This window comes from Triticum urartu, chromosome 5A (assembly GCF_056163025.1).
Source record: "Triticum urartu cultivar PI428250 chromosome 5A, HENAU_Tu73, whole genome shotgun sequence".
Lineage (NCBI taxonomy): Eukaryota > Viridiplantae > Streptophyta > Magnoliopsida > Poales > Poaceae > Triticum > Triticum urartu.
Genome location: NC_141877.1, coordinates 127,425,075 through 127,448,031, shown reverse-complemented (window position 1 = coordinate 127,448,031; position 22,957 = coordinate 127,425,075). Strand labels below are relative to the sequence as shown.

The 22,957-nt window shown below is 46.8% G+C and overlaps 2 protein-coding genes across 2 annotated transcripts; one reads left to right on the top strand and one right to left on the bottom strand.

The window, feature by feature from the left end:
* Positions 1–8,270: 8,270 nt before the first annotated feature.
* Positions 8,271–13,959, top strand: LOC147970551 (protein FAR1-RELATED SEQUENCE 5-like). The gene is made up of 7 exons (XM_087523484.1): positions 8,271–8,443; positions 11,205–11,244; positions 11,327–11,395; positions 11,472–11,564; positions 11,644–11,930; positions 12,028–13,869; positions 13,947–13,959. The coding sequence occupies exons 1-7, from the start codon at positions 8,271–8,273 to the stop codon at positions 13,957–13,959; spliced, it is 2,517 nt and encodes an 838-aa protein (XP_087379610.1).
* A 3,471-nt stretch (positions 13,960–17,430) lies between these two features.
* On the bottom strand, positions 17,431–18,303 carry LOC147970550 (uncharacterized). Its single transcript, XM_087522667.1, has 3 exons — positions 18,028–18,303; positions 17,796–17,942; positions 17,431–17,703 (listed from the first exon to the last, which is right to left on the bottom strand). The coding sequence occupies exons 1-3, from the start codon at positions 18,301–18,303 to the stop codon at positions 17,431–17,433; spliced, it is 696 nt and encodes a 231-aa protein (XP_087378793.1).
* Between the last annotated feature and the right edge of the window lie 4,654 nt (positions 18,304–22,957).

Sequence of the window (22,957 nt, the reverse complement as noted above, 5' to 3'; positions counted from 1 at the left end):
GTAGCTTTGTTTTCCTCCGTTCGAGATCTCAGGAACACCTGTCACACCCTATATAGTGACGTTATGATCAGAATAACTATTCTAATCCCAGAATCAAAATAGTGTTACTCACAGTTTTACCTATATATATTTGGATCACGGATAGCTTATTCTAATCTTGTGATTAGAATAATTATTTGGATCACGGATGGCCTTATATAAGGCGAGGCGGTCCTCCCGAACTGTTACCGGACCGAAAAAAGCAAACCACCTGTACCATCGCCACGACCCACCTATCGAACTTCCCTAACCTACCCGATCCCCACGACCACCCATCGTCCCTATCCCCAACTGCCGCCGCCGTCACCGGCTCAACGCCCGGAATGCGCCACCGCTCCCAACCGCCACCGCCACCATCCCTGTCGCGGATCGCGCCGCCGCCACCGCCCTCGCAGCGGATCGCACGACCGCCACCATCCGTCGTCGCGGATAGCGCCGCTGCCACCGTCCCTCGCCGCCCTCCGCCCTCCGCCCTGACCACCTCCGTCACTTCCCTCTGACCCGACCATCTCCACCGCCGCCCTCTGCCCGTCGTGGCCAGGGAACTCATGGCCGCTGCGGTGGCGGGGTAGGAAGCATGGAGGAGGATGAATGGTGAATCAACGGTGGAGGCCCGGTGCGGCGGCGCCGTAGGCGCGATATGGCAGCGGGGTCCGGTGGTTTGAGGCCCTGGCTGCGGTTCTTGGAGGAGAGCTTACACGCAGACCGATGCAAAGAAGGGGCGCTGGACTTGAGCGCGCCAGAGCACAGCGCAGGACACACGGCGGGGCATGTAGGAAGGGAGGGCAGGTCGCGCTGGAGGGTAGAGAAGGTCGCCGCCGGCACCTCCCCACGGCAGGGCCGCTTGACTGCTTCCCGACCATCTCGGCCTCTCCCGATAGCCCTCGCAGCCTCTGTTCTTGTGCTTCAAGCAGCAGTAGTCGACCCCTATTCTTGTTCATCTTCAGAAGCAGTAACATCGTTTATTTGAATTGCGTGGAAAATTTGATCTAGACTGATGAGTGGTTGATGACCAGGATGCTGTGTAGCTCCTCTGACATTCCCTCTAACACATGTTCGCATCCCTCACGTGTGACCTGCTTTGGCATCTCTGGCCGACCTTCCACGATGCAATGGCGTCGACCTTCCCCGACGTCTCTCGTTGCTGTCGCACACGGCGCTACGCGGTTTTCTGACAGCTATCCCTGCTGCTGTGTGTGGTGTTTCCTTGCCACCTTCCCCGTGCGTGAGGCTATATATGGCACCCAGCTGCTGCTGGCTTTGTTGTTGTCAGTTTGGGCTACTGCTTGAGGCCAGCGAATGGCCTCCCCCACTAGCACGCTGCTCCTTATGCTTCATCTACAGAGGATCGAGCAGCAGCAAGAAAATCTCGTTGGAACCTTTTTATTCGGATCAAACTGCTGTTGTTTGCTGCTATTGATTTCATAGTACAGTGAAGAGGAAAGCAAAGTCACGGAGACAGAGAATGAGAGCGCACAACAGTAGTGATGAGAGGAAAAGATTGGAACGTGTGGGGGGGAGAAAGCACCACGTTTTCAATTAAGAATTGACCACTAGTTTTTTCAAAGGTGTCCTTTTTCTATATGGTAAACAAATGGTATTTTTCTGCAAACTACAAATGTACACAAAAAAATTGTGTTGTGATTCAACTATGCGTGATGCTTTTTTAGAGAAAAGAAATTATGGAAGTCCATATATTGATTCTGAGAGAGTTCAAACTACGCGTGTGTGTGAATACTTTGACGTCTACCATTTGTTTATTGAAATTCCACAGGAGAAACTGGACATAATTTATCATTTGTTAAAAAATGAATCTAAGCCGAGGCACTACTTTCTCATATGCGAATGAGATTTCATATAAAAATAGAAAGAAATTGATCTATTGTACAATTGTGTATTTTTTCTGAAGGTCAAGAAGTTGTGTTCGAGAAGGTCAAGTTTGAGGGTCAAGTTAAAATATTATTGCCTCGTAGGTTCTTGTCTTCACAAGATGTAGACCTATTTTTCTCTCTCTCAAAAAGTGTCTTTTCAGCATACAACAGATCCAAAAGGCCCGAAGAAAATCATGGCAAAAAATATAGAAAGTCCTGAGAAGTTGGGACAAGGTTTCAAAGAGGATTTCTGTAGTGAATAAGTTGTTTATTCCTACATGGTGTACCTTGTTTCTGGATGATGAGCATTTTGTTCCCATATACTCCTTGTTTTTTTTTAAAGAAAATGAAGTTCAAAAACTTTGATTTTCCTTGTTACTAAATAATAAACTAAGAAGTTCAATTTTAAAAAATGGAGTAGTTCAATATTTATTACAAAAACTCGAATTTTTCTAGTTACTAATGAATAAATTAACCAAGAAGTTCAGTTCGCTGCAACAAGGTGCAGCGAACACCGCTCCTCTGCTCTCTCGTGAACTTCAGATGCATCAGTGTTTGGACCATGGAGGAATTTTTTCTGGGAGGCATTCCGTGGAGAGAGAGACGCTGCAACCATTTCTTGTTGTGGAAATTTGCATGTTGTCCCCTTTCTATTCTTGTAGCACAACCACGAAGCCAAAGAAAGTTTTAAAAGAATTTTCTTATTTTTTTTAAACCAAAACACAGAGAAGTCCAAATTTATATCTGTCGGAAGTTCACGTATTGCATGATGTGCATTTCGTATGAGAAAAAAAAGAAAATGGGCAAAGTTTAAAATTTGTTGCTAGATATTCAAGTGCTCTTCTCCTGAAAGTTCAAAAATTCTTGTTATTAAAGAAAACTCATATTTTCCTCGTTATTAAAGAATGCAAACAAGAAGTTCAAAAATTAAATAACAAGAAGTTCAACTTTTAAAAATATAACGCTTCAAAATTTCATTAAAAAAGATAAAAAAAATAAAACCAGGAAGTCCATATTAAAAAGATGGAGAAGTTCGATGATTATAGAAAACTCAGATTTTCCTCGTTATTAAAGAATGGAAACAAGAAGTTCAAAAATAAAATAACAAGAAGTTCAACTTTTAATAATAGAGCACTTCAAAAATTCCTAAAAAAAATTAAAAAATAAACCAGGAGGTCTATATTAAAAAGATGGAGAAGTTCAATGATTATAGAAAACTCAGATTTTCCTCGTTATTAAAGAATGGAACCAAGAAGTTCAAAAATAAAATAACAAGAAGTTCAACTATTAAAGATAGAGCACTTCAAAATTCATAAAAAATAATTAAAAACAGATTAAAAGTTCATAAAAAATCAAATATTTTCACATAACGGAGAGACGTTCAGGTTGATAACTGTCAGAAGTTAATGTACTACACGGTGTGCATTTGTGTGTTAAAAAGAAATAAAAAAGCAAAGGCTAAAAGTTTTGCTGTTATAAGTTCAAGTCCTTCGTCGGAGAAAGTTAAAAAAATTATTGTGAGAGAGATTTTTTTATACAAAAGGAATATCATTTGTGTAACGCTGATGAATGGATGAGAAAATTACAAACGAAAATACGTCACAGAAGTTCAACTGAAAACAGCAGGAAGTTCAACTACTATAGTGGATGAATTTCAAATGAAAAACTTACAAAATCGTCGCGAGTATGAAAAAACGATCAACACGGGAAAGTTGCTTGTTTGCGACAGCTTTCCACCGGTATATCACTTGCTCAATTCCGGTGAATGGATGAAGAGCTATGAGCAGTGGATGGAGATCTAAGGGCAAAAAAAAACACGTGAAAAACAGAGTGAAGTTCAAGCACACACGTTTGAAAGCTTGAAAAAAACACGTGAAAAACAGAGTGAAGTTCAAGCTTACATTTTGCCAAAAATTTAACTTGGGTCATGATACTGATGTCCATAGCTTTCCAACGGTATATCACAAGCCTCATTTGGACACTTTTTAGCTGAAGTTCAACCTAATACTCGGGGAAGGTCAGGCGCGTTACTTGAGAAGTTCATGTTGTGAGCAGAATATTATTCTGATCCCGTGATCAGAATAGTTTTATATATATAATGTTTATTTTAAATTTAGGTTAATTTATGTTTATTTTATTTTTATATTTCATTTATGTTTATTTTTTATTTATTTTAGGTTTTACTTATGTTTTATTTTAAATTCAGGTTTGTTTATGTTTCTTTTTATTTTATATTTTATTTATGTTCATTCTAAATTTAGGTTTTTTCTAAATTTATTTTATATTTTATTTATGTTAATTTTTATTTATGACATGTATATAATTCACGCACCACCACTAGTCTAATTACATAAGGTGTGCATATAAGTCACACGCCACCACTAACTTATGCCTAATCAGTACTATTGGTCCCACAAACTTGTGGCGTGTTACAAAAAAAATGTCACCACTAACACTATAATGGTGGTGTTCAAATATGCCAATGCCACCACTATTTAGAAAAAATAGTGGTTGCGTTGATTAGAACTGGCGCATTACCAATTGAAGTTGTGGCTAACCATTTCTCTACTTGTGAAGGAATCTGTTGAATTTAGCTCCGACACAGTGGCTCGAGCTACTCCACCATCATGGCCACCGGCTGGGTCGACTACGCTGTCAAGCCCATTTTGGCTAAGTTGAAGGCCACATTTGTCGCCAGCGCCTCTGAATCCTCGCTCATCGAGTCAGAGCCTATCGTCTTGTCCGTTGGTTATGAGGAGAGCAGGGGCTCTTCTTAGGGAAGGAGCTCATCATCATCTCCAACGACTACTAGTAGCTTTTAGCAAATCAAATCCTAGTATTCTAGACAATCAAGTCGTACTTTTAGCTAATTAAGCTCTCATTCTATGCACTCTTTTGCTCATTGTGTAATTTGATGTTTAACTATTTGGTCTCTTTTGTTCAATCATGCACAATATGTGTTCAATTTGGCTGCTATATTAATAGTATGCAATTAATGTCTGGTTTAGTTGTTCAATATATATAAGGCAATGTATTATACTCCCTCCATTCCACAATGTAATGTGCATAGTTTTTTCTTAAAGTCAAACATCACAAAGTTTGACCAAGTTTGGTGAGAAAAATATCAACAACATTAATACAAAATAAATATAGTATGAAAGTATATCTTGTGTTTTATTAGTGATATGAATTTTGTATTTTACACAGATGCCCTTCCGCCTCCTTTATAGCAAAGCTCAGCCTACCCTGCGCTCAAGCAAGCGAGGTGGTACTAAAAGAGCTCCTCCTATGCTTAGTTGTTGCCATGCACGCACAGCACATCAGTCCTGCACTGCATGAGGCATGGCCTTCAGCCACTGGAGGCCCAATAGGCCGAACTAGTGCTCGCTTTTTTTAGGTTGCCACGCATGCATGAGTAGTATTCTTAACTCGCGATGGGCCTTATCATTCTGGATCGATCAAAAAAAAAATGGCAGAGCAAACATGCATGCATACTCCATCGCTACTGGCAGCGTTTCCTAAAAAAGATGCTATTGCCAGCGTTGGGTTGTTTTAACTGAATTAATTAGCATATCTTCAGCAAAACCTCTACACAGATCATATAAAATTTAAAAAATTCTAATCAATAGTATTACTCAGGTGACCCATCGGGCGACCCATGGGTAGAACCTTGTGCCCATACCCTACCCATGACTAATCGGGTTACCCATCGGGCTTACCCATGGGTTAATATGATGACCCATACCCTACCCATTAGGGTCGGATGCCCATGGGCGCGGCCATCCATGGGTCGGATTGCCAGGTTGAGATGAGTCCTATGTGTTCTACTTCCTTCGTTTCTAAATATAAGTCTTTTTCATATTTCAATGTCTGCAAAAAGACTTATATTTAGGAATGGATGGAGTATAAGAAAAAGCTTGAAATCTAAAATTCAAATCAACGGTGGCGATCATGGATTTGTGGCATCCTTGCTACTTCATCTACCAAGATCATGGTCAATGGGGAGCCCGGCGATACAATTTTCAACTGCAAGGGTTTGCGGCAAGGTGATCCCATCTCGCCAATGTTGTTCATTCTAACGATGGAGCCTCTGCAGAGACTGTTTGAGCTTGTCGTGGACAGGCGAGTCCTTGCGCCTTTGGCGTAGGTGGGTATAAGGAAGGGGTTGTCCATTTTTGCGGACAATGTGGCACTTTTTGTGAAACCCTTGCCGATGGATCTTGCAGTTTGCCAGTGCATCTTTGAGGTCTTTGGAGAAGCGTCAAGCTTACGGATCAACATGCACAAATCAGCCGCTTTGCCGATTGGGTGCACTGAGGAGGAAATGAACATGGTATGCACGCTGCTCGGGTGCCCTTTGGGATCGTTTCCTATCAAATACCTTGGGCTACCCTTGTCACTTCGGAAGCAAACCCCGACCCAATTGCAATACCTCATGGACCAGATGGCCAACAAGCTACCCAAGTGGAAAGCGGGCTTAATGCCGAAGAGTGGGAGGCTGACCTTGGTACAGTCCGTGCTCTGCGACATGCCATTACATGCGATGATGGCCTTGGACCTGCCCATGAAAACAATCGCAGCAATGAACAAGATTTGTAGGGGTTTCGTGTGGTGTAGAAGGAAGGAGGCGAATGGTGGTAACTGTGCAGTTGCGTGGGAGACGGTGTGCACTCCGAAGTGGACAGGTGGCCTCGGCCTGCCCAACTTGCGCTGGTTGAATGTGGCAATGCAAACTAGGTGGTCATGGCTTAAGAGAACGGACAATACCAGGCCTTGGAAGAAATTTAACATCAAAGTCCCCAAAGAATCCTTGCTACTCTTCAAAGCAGCCACAAGAAGCACTGCATGGGATGGTCAATCGACCTTGTTCTGGGAGGACCGCTGGTTGAATGGACGAAAGGTCCAGGAGGTCGCTCCCTTGATATACAACATGATCCCGGCGCGGATTCGCTCTATGCGGACGGTTAGGGAGGCCATGGTGGATGGAGCATGGGTCCAAGATGTGGGTCGGAACCTAGCACTGGAGGCTTTGCATGAGTTTCTTTCACTGTGGAATGAGGTGGTTGCTTGGGAGCCTACTGAGGGCGTGCAAGACGAACTATCTTGGTCTTGGGAGGATTCTGGGCAGTTCACGGTTCGATCGGCATATGCGGCAAAGTTTTGGGCGAGAGAAGTGGCACCCACAGCGGATCTCATTCGGAAATCGAGGGCGCCCTCACAATGCAAGTTCTTCACATGGCTTGCCCTGCGGGATAGATGCTGGACGTCGACCGCCTGGCAAGGCGTGGGCTACCACACCAAGATGCGTGCCCCTTTTGTGACCAAGTGGAGGAGTCGATTAATCACATCTTGCTTACATGTGTGTTTGCCAGGGTGGTATGGGCGGAGATCTGTCAGGCCTTGGGGAAGCCGGATTGGATGCCTTCGCAACATGACTCTCACGCCATGGTTGTGTGGTAAGTTTGGGCCCAACAAGGCCAGTACAAAGGATTTGCGAACCATCCTTGGGCTTACCTTGTGGGAACTATGGAAGCACAAGAATGCAATTGTCTTTGACGGAGCGTGGCCGTCATGTGAGGCGCTTCTTGGTAGAATTAGACTAGAGGATCAAATTTGGGTGTCAGTCGGCCTACTCAAAGGGGATGTAGCACCCTTCTTTAGTCGGTTAGAACATCTCCAGCCGTTGGCCCCCTCGGAGGCGCTAAAAATCGCCCCCTGGGGGCGCACCGGCGCAAACCGCGTGCTGGGGGCGTGATGCCCCCCAGTCGCGGCGCCCACGTTTTTTTGAAAATTTTAATTTCGGCACAAACACGGCGCAAATTCAACCAAACTTTGGCGAGTTCGTACATATTTAAAATATTTTACAAAAAAGAAAAAAACGCTACTAGGCTGCTCCCCGCCGTCTCCCTCGCCGCTCCTCGCCACCCGCCGCCCTTGCAGTTCTACATGCCGAGGAGGCGGTAGAACCGCGTGTAGTCGCCGTCGTTGTCGTCGCCGCCTCCTCCGCGGTCGCCGTCCCTGCTGCAACCCTCCCCCGGTTGGCGCGGCGGGTTGGACGGTCCGGGGGCGTCCTCTTCGTCGTCGCTGTCGAGGATCACGACGTCGCGCTCGTCCTCGCGCCCACGTTTGCGGGCGGCTATCTCCTCCAGGGCCCGGCGCTGCCGGACCATCTCGTCACGGAGGTAGTCGTCCCGCGCCCGCCGTACGGTGTCCTCGTCGGAGAAGCCGCGCCGGGCTATCTCCTCATACTCCGCGGGGAGGCCGGGCTCGGGCTTCAGCCTGACGAGGACGAGGCGGCCAGAGGCGGGGGTGGAGTCGTCGATGCGGACGCCGGAGCTGCGGGTGCGCGCGCTGACAGGCATGTCCTGGGGCTCCGGCTTGACATGGCGGAGGCAGGGAGAGTCTGACGAGCGGCCGGACGAGGAGGAGGACGCCCCCAGGTCCATGCGCCTCGGCGTCCACGAGCTCCCACGCCGGCGAGAGATGGACGTGGGAACAGGGTACTCCAGCCTCGGCGTGTTGCCGCCCTCGATGTACTCGAGGACGGCCTCCAGCGTGCGGCCGGGCACGCCCCACCATCGGCGCCGGCCTTCAGAGTTGAGCCTTCCGGAGGGCACGACGCCGTTAGTGGCCTCTAGTTGCTCGGCGTGATGGCGGCGGAAGTAGGGCTCCCAGAGCGGGCTGTCGGGGACATACCGCGGACCTTCCCTCGCCGCCCGCGATAGAGAGGCGCGGATACGCGCGATCTCCGCACGCCGCGCCGCCCCGGTGGGCGGTGGTGGCACCAGGACCCCGCCGGCGCTGATCCTCCACGCCCCCGGCACCCGCATGTCCAGCGGGACCGGGTACTCGGCCTCGAAAAGGAGCCGAGCTTCGTCCTCGTGAAGGTGGCGGCGGCCGAAGCCATTCGCCGCCGCACCGTCGCCTGGGAAGCGCTCGGCCATGCTTTGAACTGGAGACGGTGAGAGGAGCGGGAGGAAAGGGGGAGAAATGGCGCTGCGGCGGTGGAGATTCTGTGTGTGTCACCGGCGCGCTGGTGTTCGGCTTATATAGGCGGAGGCGCCGCTCGTACGCATGGCCGTCGCTCGTACGCGTGGCGGGCGAGGGGACGCGCGTCGTCCGGTCACTGCGCCGCCCGTGAGGCATCAATGGAGGAGGCTGACCGGCGCGGCAGCGCGCGACTGGGCCGATTTTTCGGCGCCGGCGGCCGAAAAGTCGCCTGGGGGGGCCTTGTTGGAGACGCGGCTGGAGATGCTCTCAGCGCGGTGGGATAGGCATGAGGAGTGAAGTACTATGTAACTCGTGTAACTAATGATGAAGGCATTTTTTTGCCCTTCTTTTTTAATATATGATATGCACACTCGTGTATATTCGAGAAAAAAATTCAAATCAAAAGAAGAAAAACTCGAGAGCGTCTTGTCGTCTTCTCACAGCATGGCTATTCATGGACGTGGTTCCGGCGGCCGAGGCAGGTATCACGGCGGCAGCCGCCACCGACCAATGCAAGTATGCGACGGCTGCGGCGAAGCAACCACATTGCAGCGAGCGGCTTACGGCGGAATGGCGAACTGGGGACACTCGGAAGGGGAAGGCACCGCTCGAGGAATGAGACCCCACTGGAGGTTACCTGTCAGGCCACCATGGGGGTGCGAGCCACGGCGCCTGGGCCTTTGGATACGGGACAGCTGGCGACCAAAGCAAATCAGACGGTGCAAAACGAACCCGGGACCGGGAGAGGGAAAGGAGGCCCTTGGCGTCGCCTACCTGGGTTTGTTGCAAAGCCTCTGCAAAACCTGCAAAGCCTCTGCAAAGTGAAACGGCTTGGGCTTCTCCGCGAGGGAGGGAGGAGGAGGAAGAAAGGTCCCTACATTTCGTTCTTCACCTTTTCTTTCCGTTCTGATTCGGGTGCTCCAGAGATGATGCGCATGTGAAGTTCTTTTGGTGATTGATCTGTTCCTCCGTGCTCGACCAACGATTCGGGTGGCTCCGCTGCGTATTTTCTTCTTGTCTGGATGGAGCGAGGCTCTCCGTGCGCACCTTCTTGATTTTGGAGAGCTTTTTTCTTGGTGAGGTTCTTCCGCACTTTGATCGATCGATTTCGTGTTCTTGCCTTGTGCGCGTGCTTGCTCCTGCAGTCCTGCTCTGCCTTTGCCTTTGCTGTTGATCTGCGTGCTTGGTTTTTTCCAAAGAAAAGGAGGAGGAGAGAGACCAACGAACACCAAGGCTCTGGTGTTCTTCCTCCGTTTCTTTTGTTTTTCACCCTCTCTTCCTGTTTTGATTCGGGTGTTCCAGAGATGGTGCGCGTCTGAACTTCTTTGGGTGATCGTGCTATCCTGCCATTGGTGGCACCGTTGAATGCTCTTGTTGTTTGGATGGAGCAGAGCTGTTCGTGTGCAAGTTCTTGAATGAGAAGGACTTCGGTACAACCCCCCCCCCCAATAAACGTAAGTATTGTCCATACTAAATTATGTATTAGTGCACCCGCCGTCCGTCGTAGGGCCGGCCGCCCGTGTACGTCACGCCCCGTACTCCCGCGTCGTACGCGTGCGGTTCGGTAGTGCGATCGGGAAAGGAAAAAAAAAGTACGCCCCACCCCGACACCCCATCTCCGCGTACGAAACCCTAGCGGCATCAACGCCGCCGTGGTCCACCGCCGTCACGACGTCGGGCGGCGTCCGTAGTCACCCACGCGCCGTGAAACCGACACCCCATCCCCGCCTAGGAAACCCTAGCGGCATCAACGCCGCCGTGGTCCACCGCCGTCACGACGTCGACCCCGACGTGCCCGTCTAGTCGCGAGCACCGACGGCGTCCGTAGTCACCCACACGCCGTGTCGCCGGTGAAACGCCCAGCGCTCCCGTGAACGTTCTGTCCTGGTACGCGCCCTCCACGACGTGGGTGGCAGCAACGCATCGGCGTCGACCCCAGGCGAGGACCCCTCGACGGCGCACGGTAGGTTAGGATGGCTCTTTTTGTTCTTTTTTTTATTTGTCCATTGCATTTTTGTGCATTTTTTTATGCAAAATGATTCCCTACTTAGGTAAATAAGAGAGGAGAGTAGTGACCTCTTAATGACCTCATAATGATTTTGTATGTTCAAATTTGTATGCATGCCACATAGTCATGTCACTGCTGACGAATTTACTGTATTCACGATGATGTTTTGTGGAATGTTGGCATTGATCTCACACCTTATTTGTATGTGCATAGATGGAGTAAGTAACCGGATACGCCAGTGATGATTCCGGTAGCGATAATGGATCCTCGTCATTGAATGCGAACCAACCTCTCAGAGACAACTATATGAGTCAGGATGAATCGTACAGTGGTAATGTAAGTGCCTTCAATGTTGACCAAAACATATTGAATACAAACTAGTTATTTGACACTAACATGTCCTTTTAAATTTGTACAGCTACATGGCAATGCTGACGATGAGGAATATGATATAGATGAACAATTTTATGCAGATAGTGTGAGCCAGGTATGTTGAAAAAATTGTAGAGAAATGATTGACATTAAAATTGTATGACCACTTATGTTACTTTACATGTGCACAGATAAATGCTAATGGTGACAATGAGCGTAATAATATAGATGATGACAATGCCGAGAGCGAGGTCGATTCATCTCGTAGTGTGAGCGGTAGCCAAGTAAGTTCTTTACATTATTTATGGTTAGTAACAATACAAGAACAGATTGACATGCAAGGTTATATGTCATATTTTGCAGGGAGGTGTTGATGGTCCTAGCGGGAATGATGAGCACAGCGATGATGATCAGTTTGACCTTGACATGTGCTATGATGAATATCAGCAAGAGTCACTTGATAGGCATTGGGAAGTGATGGTAAAGACATTCAGGTCATTAGACGAGGTGTACACGTTCTACAACAAGCACGCAAGAGAACGTGGGTTCAGCATCAGGAAGGACTCGCTAAAATTTTCGGACTCCGCGCTTGAGGAGGTATCTCTGTTCCGCTGCAGGAAAACGACAGGCCAAGTTCTGTACCATGGAAGGTCAGACCCGCAGGCTTAGACCGGAGAGTCGATTCTTATGCGAAGCCCATTTGACAGTTAAGCTTGATAAAAAGCTCAATCTTTGGTATGTCAGCAGTTTCTCCGATGATCACAGCCACACTCTTGCACGACCGGACGAAGTCCCTTTCCTCCGATCTCATAATCAGATCAAAGCATTTGAGAGAGCTGAGATCTTAGCTATGGCTGGAGCTGGGATAAGAAAACATATCATTTTTGACAACATCGTTAGCAGGTATGGGTCGTATGCAAAGTCACAATTTCAGAGGACAAAGCTGTATAACATGTGCTATAGGGAGAAGATGAAATTGCTTGCACAAGGTGATGCTGATACTGCCGTAGGAATCATGTTGACCAGAAAGGACAGAGATCCAGACTTCTTCTTTGAGCACACGGTTGACGCTGAAGGCAGGCTCCAAAACCTCTTCTGGTGTGATTCGCAGTCACGCCGGGATTATCTAGACTATGGTGATGTTGTTGTGTTCGATAGCACATACAAGATGAACAGGTATGGAATGCCGTTCATCCCTTTTGTGGGTCTGAACAACCACCGTTGCACTACAGTATTCGCCTGCGCCATTGTTTCAGACGAGACTAAGGCTACATATGTTTGGTTGCTTAACACGTTCTTGAAAGCTAACTGTCAGAAGAGGCCCAAATCTGTAATTACAGATGGAGATGCAGCGATGATAAGGGCTATTAGGAAGGTGCTTTCTGACGTGTGGCATCGTCTATGTTCATGGCATATTGAAAAGAATATGCAGAAACACCTCAACCACAAGTCATTGAAGGAGTTTAGGGCATTATTGTACTATTCCACTACACATAAGGTTTTTGAGGAGAGATGGGCCGCGTTTGTGCGCAAATGGCAGACGGAGAAAACGAAAACATGGCTCCATAGGATGTACAGGAAGAGGACGCTTTGGGCTGCATCATATTTGTCTGGTGGGTTTTTCCTTGGTATGCGCAGTAATCAGAGGAGTGAGAGTCTGAACTCCAGCCTGCACCTTCATCTTGACTATGGTATGACGATCGTTGACATGATTGTACACTACGAGAATTGTATTGTTCGCCTCCGTGAGAATGAAGCTTATGATGACTACACGGCCTCACAGACTCTTCCAGTAACAGTGACTGAGTGTCAGGCCATTGAGTCATATGCTGCGAAAGCATTCACGCAGGCAAACTTTTATATGTTGCAACAAGATATGAAGAAGGTACAGGAGCTTGAGGTAATTGATAGACTGACAGGGACCGATAGTCAGAGATTTGTGGTTGCGTGGAAGAATAACAGGGATCACAGATTTAATGTGGACTATACGCCAGGTAACTCGGCAGAAACTATAAAGTGCAGTTGTCGAAGTATGACTCGCAAAGGGCTTCCTTGCAAGCATATTATTCATGTTTTGAATGCACTGAACTTACCTGTGATACCCAAGTGTTGTGTCCTGCGAAGATTCTCAAAAAAAACACGAGCTGGACTGCCTGTGAAGCGCACCAGCGATTTGTTTGCGTGGGGTTGGTCGAGTGGTGAGGACAGAGCTAGATATAGTGAGTTGACCATCAAATCTTCAGAAGCATGTCATGTCGCATGCAGTAATCCTTTCTTATTCGACAAGTTGATGGCAGCTCTGGATGATATTATAGTGAATAAGGACATTCAGGGAAATGAAGATGATATTCAGCGAAGCTTCGTGAACAATAATCCATTTGAGCCTAACCGAGATCATATTCTGGTTCGTGATCCAGTAAAGGTTTCCACCAAGGGCGCACCTAAGCAGAACAGTAGAGGTCACGGTAAAGGTGGCCCAGATGTGACAAAAAATGAGAGGCCTAAAGCATTTGACGAGAAATCTGGACGAAAATGTAGCATATGCAGCAGCTCAGGTCATAACAGGAGCACATGCAGCAAAAATGAAGAGTATGTCTATTATTTGCTTATGCCAGTCTTGTTGTTTCATTAACGGTGCATTGATTCTCATATTTTTTTGTATGCAGCAACTGGGCTTGAACACAGAAGGTGAGGACGGTGCATCTGTTTTACTACTTCCATTTGTACGTAACTGTACGTCTTTTTGCTTTGTTTATGTTAGTTCCGTTGATTCATCTACCATACATTGATTCTCATAATTTTTTTTTATTCTATGCAGTAGCTGGGCTTGAAGACTCAAGTGAAGACGATGCAAGTGTTTTACCTCTTCCATTTATATGAAAAACATTTGTTAAATTTATGTTCGTGTTGAGTATTTTATATGTGTGAAACAAGATTATTGCCTACAGAAGACCGTTGTCATTTGAGACTTGTTATTTTCTGTCCACTACAATAAAATTACTGTGGTGACAATTGTTATGTTGAGACATCATTGTTGTTGATATAAATATTCACTATTCATTGTTTATATTATGAATTCTGCATGTATTTACTACAGTCCCGTCGGCTGTCAAATATATTAAAATAAGAGAAGTACTCTGCGAACTGTTGTTGAAAAAAAAATGAAAAAAATGCCCGCCCGTCTCCACAGCGTGTCTTAGTAAGCCCGTCGTTATCAAGCCCAACGGGCGACTACAACAGGCGTTTCGGAGCACGTCGTGGAAACCAGGCCCAACAGGGCAGCATCGACGCGACACATCGACGGGGTAGTAATCAGAGGAGTTCAATGTGCCGACAGGAGTTGAGTATATAAACTGGTCGTCGTCACCTTCGGCCGGCGAGGTGGGACTAAACTAGTTAGTTTCCCTGGCGCGGCGTCTCAGCGGGGGTAATTGGGCCGGCCCACGGCGCGTCGAGCCGTCGAGAAGATCGTGCCGTCCATTGCCTTTTTGGGCCGGCCCACGTCGCGTGTGGCTGTGTCCACGTCGCCCCGCGGCCGACGCAAGTTTAGTCCCACCTCGCCGGCCGAAGGGGACGACGACCAGCTTATATACTCAGCTCCCGTCGGCACATTGAACTCCTCTGATTACTACCCGTCGATGCTGCCCTGTTGGGCCTGGTTTCCACGGCGTGCTCCGAAACGCCTGTCGTAATCGCCCGGTGGGCTTGATAACGACGGGCTTACTAAGACACGCTGTGGACGGGCAGGCAATTTTTTTATGTAAAATATTTTTTACGCTTTTCTAAACTAGACTAACACCCAGTGTGCTGTAAACCAAGTTTTTGCTAACAAAGTAACACGCAGTGTGCTGCCATAGTTTAGTGTACAAAAACTTAACGACGACACGATTACATGATTACATATAACTATTCGGCAACAAAAAAATCATGTAAACAAAAAAAGACTGATTATATAAAATATTTTTTTATGTAAAATATTTTTTACGCTTTTCTAAACTAGACTAACACCCAGTGTGCTGTAAACCAAGTTTTTGCTAACAAAGTAACACGCAGTGTGCTGCCATAGTTTAGTGTACAAAAACTTAACGACGACACGATTACATGATTACATATAACTATTCGGCAACAAAAAAATCATGTAAACAAAAAAAAGACTGATTATATAATATTTATGAAACAAAATATCATGTGGACATAAAAAACATTTGGAAAAGTACCGAGTCTATTACATATAACTATTCGGAAGCAGAGTCTATTACATAAAATTTATAAGCAAGTGCACAAAGCGTTTGGAAAATATAGTCCTCCAGTACCACCCAATCACATGCAAAACTCCTCCGTGTCGCATCTATTTCTTCTTCTTTGATATCCGAATAACTTTGTTTTTCACTTCATCAAGCTTGTTTCTTTCCGAAAAGATAAGTTGCGCAATCATTAACTCTCTCGAATCATCAATTGAGCTCTGAAAAAAATGGTGTTAGCACAACGTTCATTGTACATCGTAGTCCAAACATGACTTGCGTACCTATGAAAATAAGCCTGTCCATTTGTCACCATCCCAATATTGAAAGCATCGAAGGAGAAATATTCCACACGAATTCCTAGTGCATACAATTTACGAAGATTAAATATCTACTATACATACAAGACCGACATTCTGTCAGAGTAAGAACTCACCCATCATGTTGTTTTGGCATGTCATACGTTTTAATAGGCCAATTGGAAACATCCGGATAATTCACAATTCCGGTTGCATTTGCTTCTTGGATATCTTCTGCTAGTTGTTTTCTCTAAAGATATAATAAACATGGTGGAAAGAATGTCATTCAGTGTACTAAAGAAAACGAATGTTACCAAATGCACATTTGAAAGTTAAACCTACCAAGTCCTCAACGAGTTCTCTAGTAACACTGTCAAGTTTTTCGGTCATCAACGAGTCAAAAACCTGAAACTCTCTCTTCCCGCTATGCATGACGACAGTAATCCAGTGATTATTTTGCTTGTTTAGAGGATGTAAGTCTGCATCACAAGGACCATAAAACACAATCATCACATACTATCGTATGTATGTACCGTGTTAACAATCAAACTTACCTTTGATTTTTTGAAATACTCGTCCTCACATCTGTTCACGGGTCCATTACTATGCGACTCTGCTTCATAATCGTTACCGGCGGTCTTCTTTCTGGATCTAATGTGAAGCAACCAATGTATCCTCCAAGTTGTTAACATGAAACGATCATTATTAACTTTGTCGACCAAAAATGATGAGTATGCATTAATTACCTATAAATATTGTGTTAGATTTAACAATGGTATTTTCGAATCAATTGTAAAACAATATATGAAATTAACTTACGTCGCCACTTAGCCACTCATGGTTAATAATCTGACAAGCTCTCCGCACAGTGAGACCTTCTTCCATGCCATCATTGAAAATTTCTGTTTTGGCATGTTTTTGTGAATGCTCATGCGCGCGCACGTACTTGATGGACGCTTTCACCACATCATACTCATCACCAGATTTGTTAACATCACCATTTTGGAACAATTCTGTAACGCACAACTCAAATAATTATAAACACAAATACATAAATAATTATTACGCAATAACAATTAGAAACACAAAAAACTTACTTCCTTTGGCAGAACGTTTTGCACGTTTGTTCGGTTTAGGGACCACATAAGGAGACTTGACATGTTGTGATCCTTTGCGCTTGCGCCTGCCAGTAACCTCCTCCACTTCCTCTTGTACTCCTTGAGAACCAAGCAACGCATGCGATGCGATTTCGTCCGTCTCTAAAGATGTGGCAGCTTTTTCATCTGATACTTCTGGTACTTGGATAGGATCATCCATATCACCCTTGAAACTATCGCAGTACTCAGGTGTGCAGTAAAAAGGTGTGTTTCCACTAGAAGTTACATCAACACCGTCATCATCCTTTTGCAAATTCATTTTGGAAGGTGTGCGGAACCGGTCTGAATCATCTTTTTGATATACAAACTCTTTTTTCGGACGTCCACCATCGTTTGAAGACTCATTAATGCCTCCGTACAGATTCTCTTCATCCTCTTCCAGGTTACTGGGTTTGTAGGAGACGCCGGTTTTGTTCAGTTTCTCAATCATCCTCTGCAAGAAAACATTTCATCTTAGTTCTTCAATTCAGTGATGGACATTAAAGTGACGTGCTCAAGTGTTACCTGTGCGCATAACTCTGGCAAACGAAGCATTTCCTTCTGAAGCTCATTCATATCACTCAAAATCCGATCCATAGTAGGCTTCTGGCTCGAAGCCTCCGAGGTACTGCCCTCTTTCCTCGTTCCAGTAACGTTAGATTTTTTGCTACTAGCTTTCTTGGTTTTTTGAGCTTCTTCTTCCGCAATTTTTTTCAGCCTATACTCCTCTGTAATGTTGTCATCAATCTACAAGTGCAACAAGAGAATTATACATACAAACCATATGCACACTTTACTTTATTTCATAAATGTAAAAAAAACATGATTACTAGGATTACCATCCCAACACCACGACCATATTCATAGTCGTATTTGTCTCTTCTCACAGCCATATCTTCCGTCCAGTTCCTCATCAGCGGGCTCAACAATGCCAACGGATCATATTTTGGACCGGTGATTGGTTGCACCTTCTCCCAGTATAGGTACTGCAAAACACATAAACTAATTAAATTACATGTTCTTCCGTGACATTTTATAACAAAAGTGTTGAAATTAATAAATACAACGTACTTGCAAAAGGGCGAGGTTCCCCTGGGGCCACTGCCTAACATGGCCGTCCTGCAGAAGCTTACCAATCTCCGATAAACAGAATCGTGAAGTGAATGCATTCCAGTTGAACTTCCTTATCAACTTAATATTTTGCACTAAGGCATAGTATTTTTTCGGAACGTATTCATGAGACACTGGAGCAATTATAGTTCCTAAGAGAACTAGAAATGTCATCCGAATAAAGTCATCATCAGTGCTCTTATTCTTCACAATCTTTTCTATGAGATCATCAATCATGATCTTACCATTTTTCTTGCTAACAAAACTAACAGGTATTTTTTTGGTTGCTTTTTCTCCTTCAGTACTAAGAAACCCAAAAACATCCACTCCATTGTTTTTCCAACCAAATATGGAGTACACATCATCAGGCCTTAGTGAAATAAGAGCTTTACATCCAGCAGTACTTCCAGAACTCTCTTCAACCATGAATTTTTTGCTACTCGGATTGTAACCTTGGAATAAAAAGTGAAGCAAAAAATCACGCATCTTTATCGATGGTATTCTAAACATGCCCTGCATATCCGTTTCATAAAACCTGAATTTCTGACTGGGTGACAGTTTGTCAACTAGGCTAACCCACTTTTGAACAGAACATGGAATCACACCGTCGATATTCATACTGCATCAAATAGATTTCTGTCACATACCATCATACTGCTATGAGCCTTGTCGTATAAAAAACTGGAAAAAAAACTTACACGACGGCGACGGTGGGAGAGGCACCGGCGGCGTATAGAGGGCGACGGGTCAGGGGACGCAAGCCGGCGCGGGCGCACCGACGACGTTTGTACGGTGGGGCGACGGTGGGAGAGGCACCGGCAGCGTATAGAGGGCGACGGGTCAGGTCAGGGCAGGCCGGCGCGGCCGCACCGGCGCCGTTTTGGAGTGTGGGGCGATGGGCGTCGTACGCTGGCAGCACGTGCAGATCGCGGCGGGGGCAAGACGGGCTGACGTAGAAGGAAAATTTGCATGCACATCGGCTAACGACGTCGCTCGAGCGCTGATTGCGGCGTCGTTGTTAGTGGGACGGCCCCATGCACGCATGCGCGTCGGTTAGCGAGATGGACGGCGTTTTTTTTTGTGCAGGGCCTCATTTTTTTAACTAAATAAAATAGGCACATTTTTTTTAACTGTATCAAATTTTTTTACCTTAACCAATTTTTTTAACTTAGCCAAACGTGCCCAATTTTATTAACTTAATCAAATAGGCTCTTTTTTTAACTTAGCCAAACGGGTCCAATTTTTTTCCACGTGCTACTGTGCCCTAGCAGGGCACACACGCAAAAATTTGTCCCGTTTCGAGTCCGTATGGATTTTCTACGATTTTCTGGGCCGAAAACCCAGAAAATACTGCCCGGACGTGACGCAACGTGCGTTCGTTGTCGGATTTCGTTCATTTTGGCCATGGGGTGTCCGGGTGGGGCCCCACACGCGCTGGCAAAAGTTAGGTGCAATCCGTCAAACCGCTCAGGTACTTGCTGTGGAAGGGGGTGGTTTCGGTATGGCCGAAGGGGACCCTCGGTCGCACGTCTCCGCTTCGCATCCGCCAAACGTGCCCAATTTTTTTCCACATGCTACTGTGCCCTAGCAGGGCACGCACGCAAAAATTTGTCCCGTTTCGAGTCTGTATGGATTTTCTACGATTTTCCGGGCCGAAAACCCAGAAAATACTGCCCGGACGTGACGCAACGTGCGTTCGTTGTCGGATTTCGTTCATTTTTGGCCGTGGGGTGCCCGGGTGGGGCCCCACACGCGCTGGCAAAAGTTGGGTGCAATCCGTCAAACCGCTCAGGTACTTGCTATGGAAGGGGTGGTTTCGGTATGGCCGAAGGGGACCCTCGGTCGCACGTCTCCGCTTCGCATCCGCCAAACGTGCCCAATTTTTTTCCATGTGCTACTATGCCCTAGCAAGGCACGCACGCAAAAATTTGTCCCGTTTCAAGTCCGTATGGATTTTCTACGATTTTCCGGGCTGAAAACCCAGAAAATACTGCCCGGACGTGACGCAACGTGCGTTCGTTGTCGGATTTCGTTCATTTTGGCCGTGGGGTGCCCGGGTGGGGCCCCACACGCGCTGGCAAAAGTTGGGTGCAATCCGTCAAACCGCTCAGGTACTTGCTGTGGAAGGGGGTGGTTTCGGTATGGCCGGAAGGGACCCTCGGTCGCACGTCTCCGCTTCGCATCCGCCAAACGTGCCCAATTTTTTTTCCACGTGCTACTGTGCCCTAGCAGGGCACGCACGCAAAAATTTGTCCCGTTTCGAGTCCGTATGGATTTTCTACGATTTTTCGGGCCGAAAACCCAGAAAATACTGCCCGGACGTGACGCAACGTGCGTTCGTTGTCGGATTTCATTCATTTTGGCCGTGGGGTGCCCGGGTGGGGCCCCACACGCGCTGGCAAAAGTTGGGTGCAATCCGTCAAACCGCTCAGGTACTTGCTGTGGAAGGGGGTGGTTTCGGTATGGCCGGAGGGGACCCTCGGTCGCACGTCTCCGTTTCGCATCCGCCAAACGTGCCCAATTTTTTTCCGCGTGCTACTGTGCCCTAGCAGGGCACGCACGCAAAAATTTGTCCCGTTTCGAGTCCGTATGGATTTTCTACGATTTTCCGGGCCGAAAACCCAGAAAATACTGCCCGGACGTGACGCAACGTGCGTTCGTTGTCGGATTTCGTTCATTTTGGCCGTGGGGTGCCCGGGTGGGGCCCCACACGCGCTGGCAAAAGTTGGGTGCAATCCGTCAAACCGCTCAGGTATTTATGAATCTTTTTAATTTAACAAATTCTTGTATTCATATATAACAAATTCATATATGTTAACAAATTCTTGTATTCATATATGTTAATGAATTCTTGTATTTTATTTGTTATATCTCACCTTTTTAATTCTTGTATTTTATTCATATATGTTAAAAAAATAAAAAATAAATTCTTGTATTCATATATTTTAATTTTGTTATTCATATATAAAACAAAAAAATATAACAAATTCTTGTATTCATATATGTTAATGAATTTAAAAATATTCTCTGATTCATAAATGTTAATGAATTTAATAATATTTCAGAAAATGTTAATGAATTAAAATATCTCACCTTTTTATTTTTTTTGTTTTTTATTTGTTGTATTTTTTATTTCAAAATTTCAATTTTTTCATCCACCGGCTTTACTATATGGACATATTTAAACAAAATCTGAACATTTCTAAAACACTTTATAAACATTTAGATACACTTTTTATTTTTTATTTTATGTGTTTTCATGATTTTTTTATTCTACAATTTTTCGATAATTGCATACCTTATTCTGTGCTATGTATATTCGATGCAAATTTTTTAAATATATTGTGAACATTTTTATGCATGGGTTGGAAAATTTTCAATTTTTCTCAAAATAAGCGTTCAATATTTAGCTAATTTTTTGAACAAACTTTGAAGACAAATTTAAACAAGACTCGAATAAACTAGATTGAACATAGAGATATTTTACATAGTCCATTCAACAATACCGAAACCAAATGAGTTTTTTCGAACCTAAACTATACATAGTTCATACTTAGAACATTTTAAAAAAAACTACTCCTCCTCGTCGCTAGCCAACAGATCGACGACCTCCGCGCCGTCACCGCCGTCGCCCCCGCCGTCGTCGTCATCGTCGTCGCTGACCTGGGCTAACCGCTCCCAGTCGATGACGTCGTCGTCCGACGACTCCGACGCCTCCGCCTCCGCATGCGGGACCACTGGCGGAATCGCCGCCGCCGCCTGGATCGCTGCCGCCTGCTCGGCGGCCTCCCTTGCAGCCGCCGACGCGCGCAGGGCGACGAGGTAACCCGGCGTATCGTCGGGATCGCCGTCCTCCCGAAGAACCAACTGCTCCGGCGGCAGTTCCACCTCCGGCGGGGCGGGGGGATCGGCGGGCGCCGGCACAGGTGGTGGAGGAGCCCGACGGCCGCGCGCTGCTGGACGGGGGCGCGGGACAAGAAGGCGGCGACGGTCGCCGATGAGGTCAGGCGTGACACCGGACTCCGCCAGCCGGTACGCGCCGATGACGGCGGCGTAGTCTTTGCCGTCCCAGAACGCATGACGGCCGGCGATGTTGTTGCGGCCGCCGGTCCGCTTCTCCTCCGCGGTGGCGCTGGGCCCGCGCGTCGGGTAGCCGTCCTTGTCGAGTTTCCAGTCGTGCGGAAGACGGCAACCCGGCGGCACGAGGAGCCCGAACCGGTAAAGCTCCTCCGTCTCCGGCGTGCTCAGGCTCGACGGCCACGCGCTGGGTCCGTCGTCGCCGCCGGTGCCGGAGCTGCTGCCGCCGTGGAACGACATGTCGCCGGCGGCCTTTTGGGAGGTGGAGACGGGAGAGGAGCGGTGTTTGCGGCGACGGGCGGGGAGGAGCGGTGTTTGCGGCGACGAGCGGACGGGGGTGAGATTTATAGGGAGACGGCGGGGCAGCGGGCGGATGGGTGGTTGGGCTATCAATTCGACGGCAGTCGAGGGTGGCGGTGCGGCAGACGAGGGGACGGGGCGGCGGGGCGGCAGACGAGGGGACGGACGGGACGGGGCGGCGGGCCGTAGTTCACGCGCCACGACGCGCTTTCACCGGGCGACGCGCGGTTTGACCACCGACACGGTAAAAATAACGTACGTCGCCACAGAAAAAAAAAGCGTACACGTACGTACGTCGACGGGCCGCGCGGGTACGTCGCGGGGGCGGAACTGGAGGAGGGGCAGGGGCAATGACCATCCTACCCTTTTTTAAGTTTTCAGATGAAGGGGTATAGAACGATCTGGACCGTTGATGTTTCCACGGGGTTGTACCGAAGAAGAAGTGTTCTTGAATTTGCAGAGCTCGGTTCTTGGGCACTTGAATCTGTTTCGTGTTCTTGCGTTCTGAGCGTGT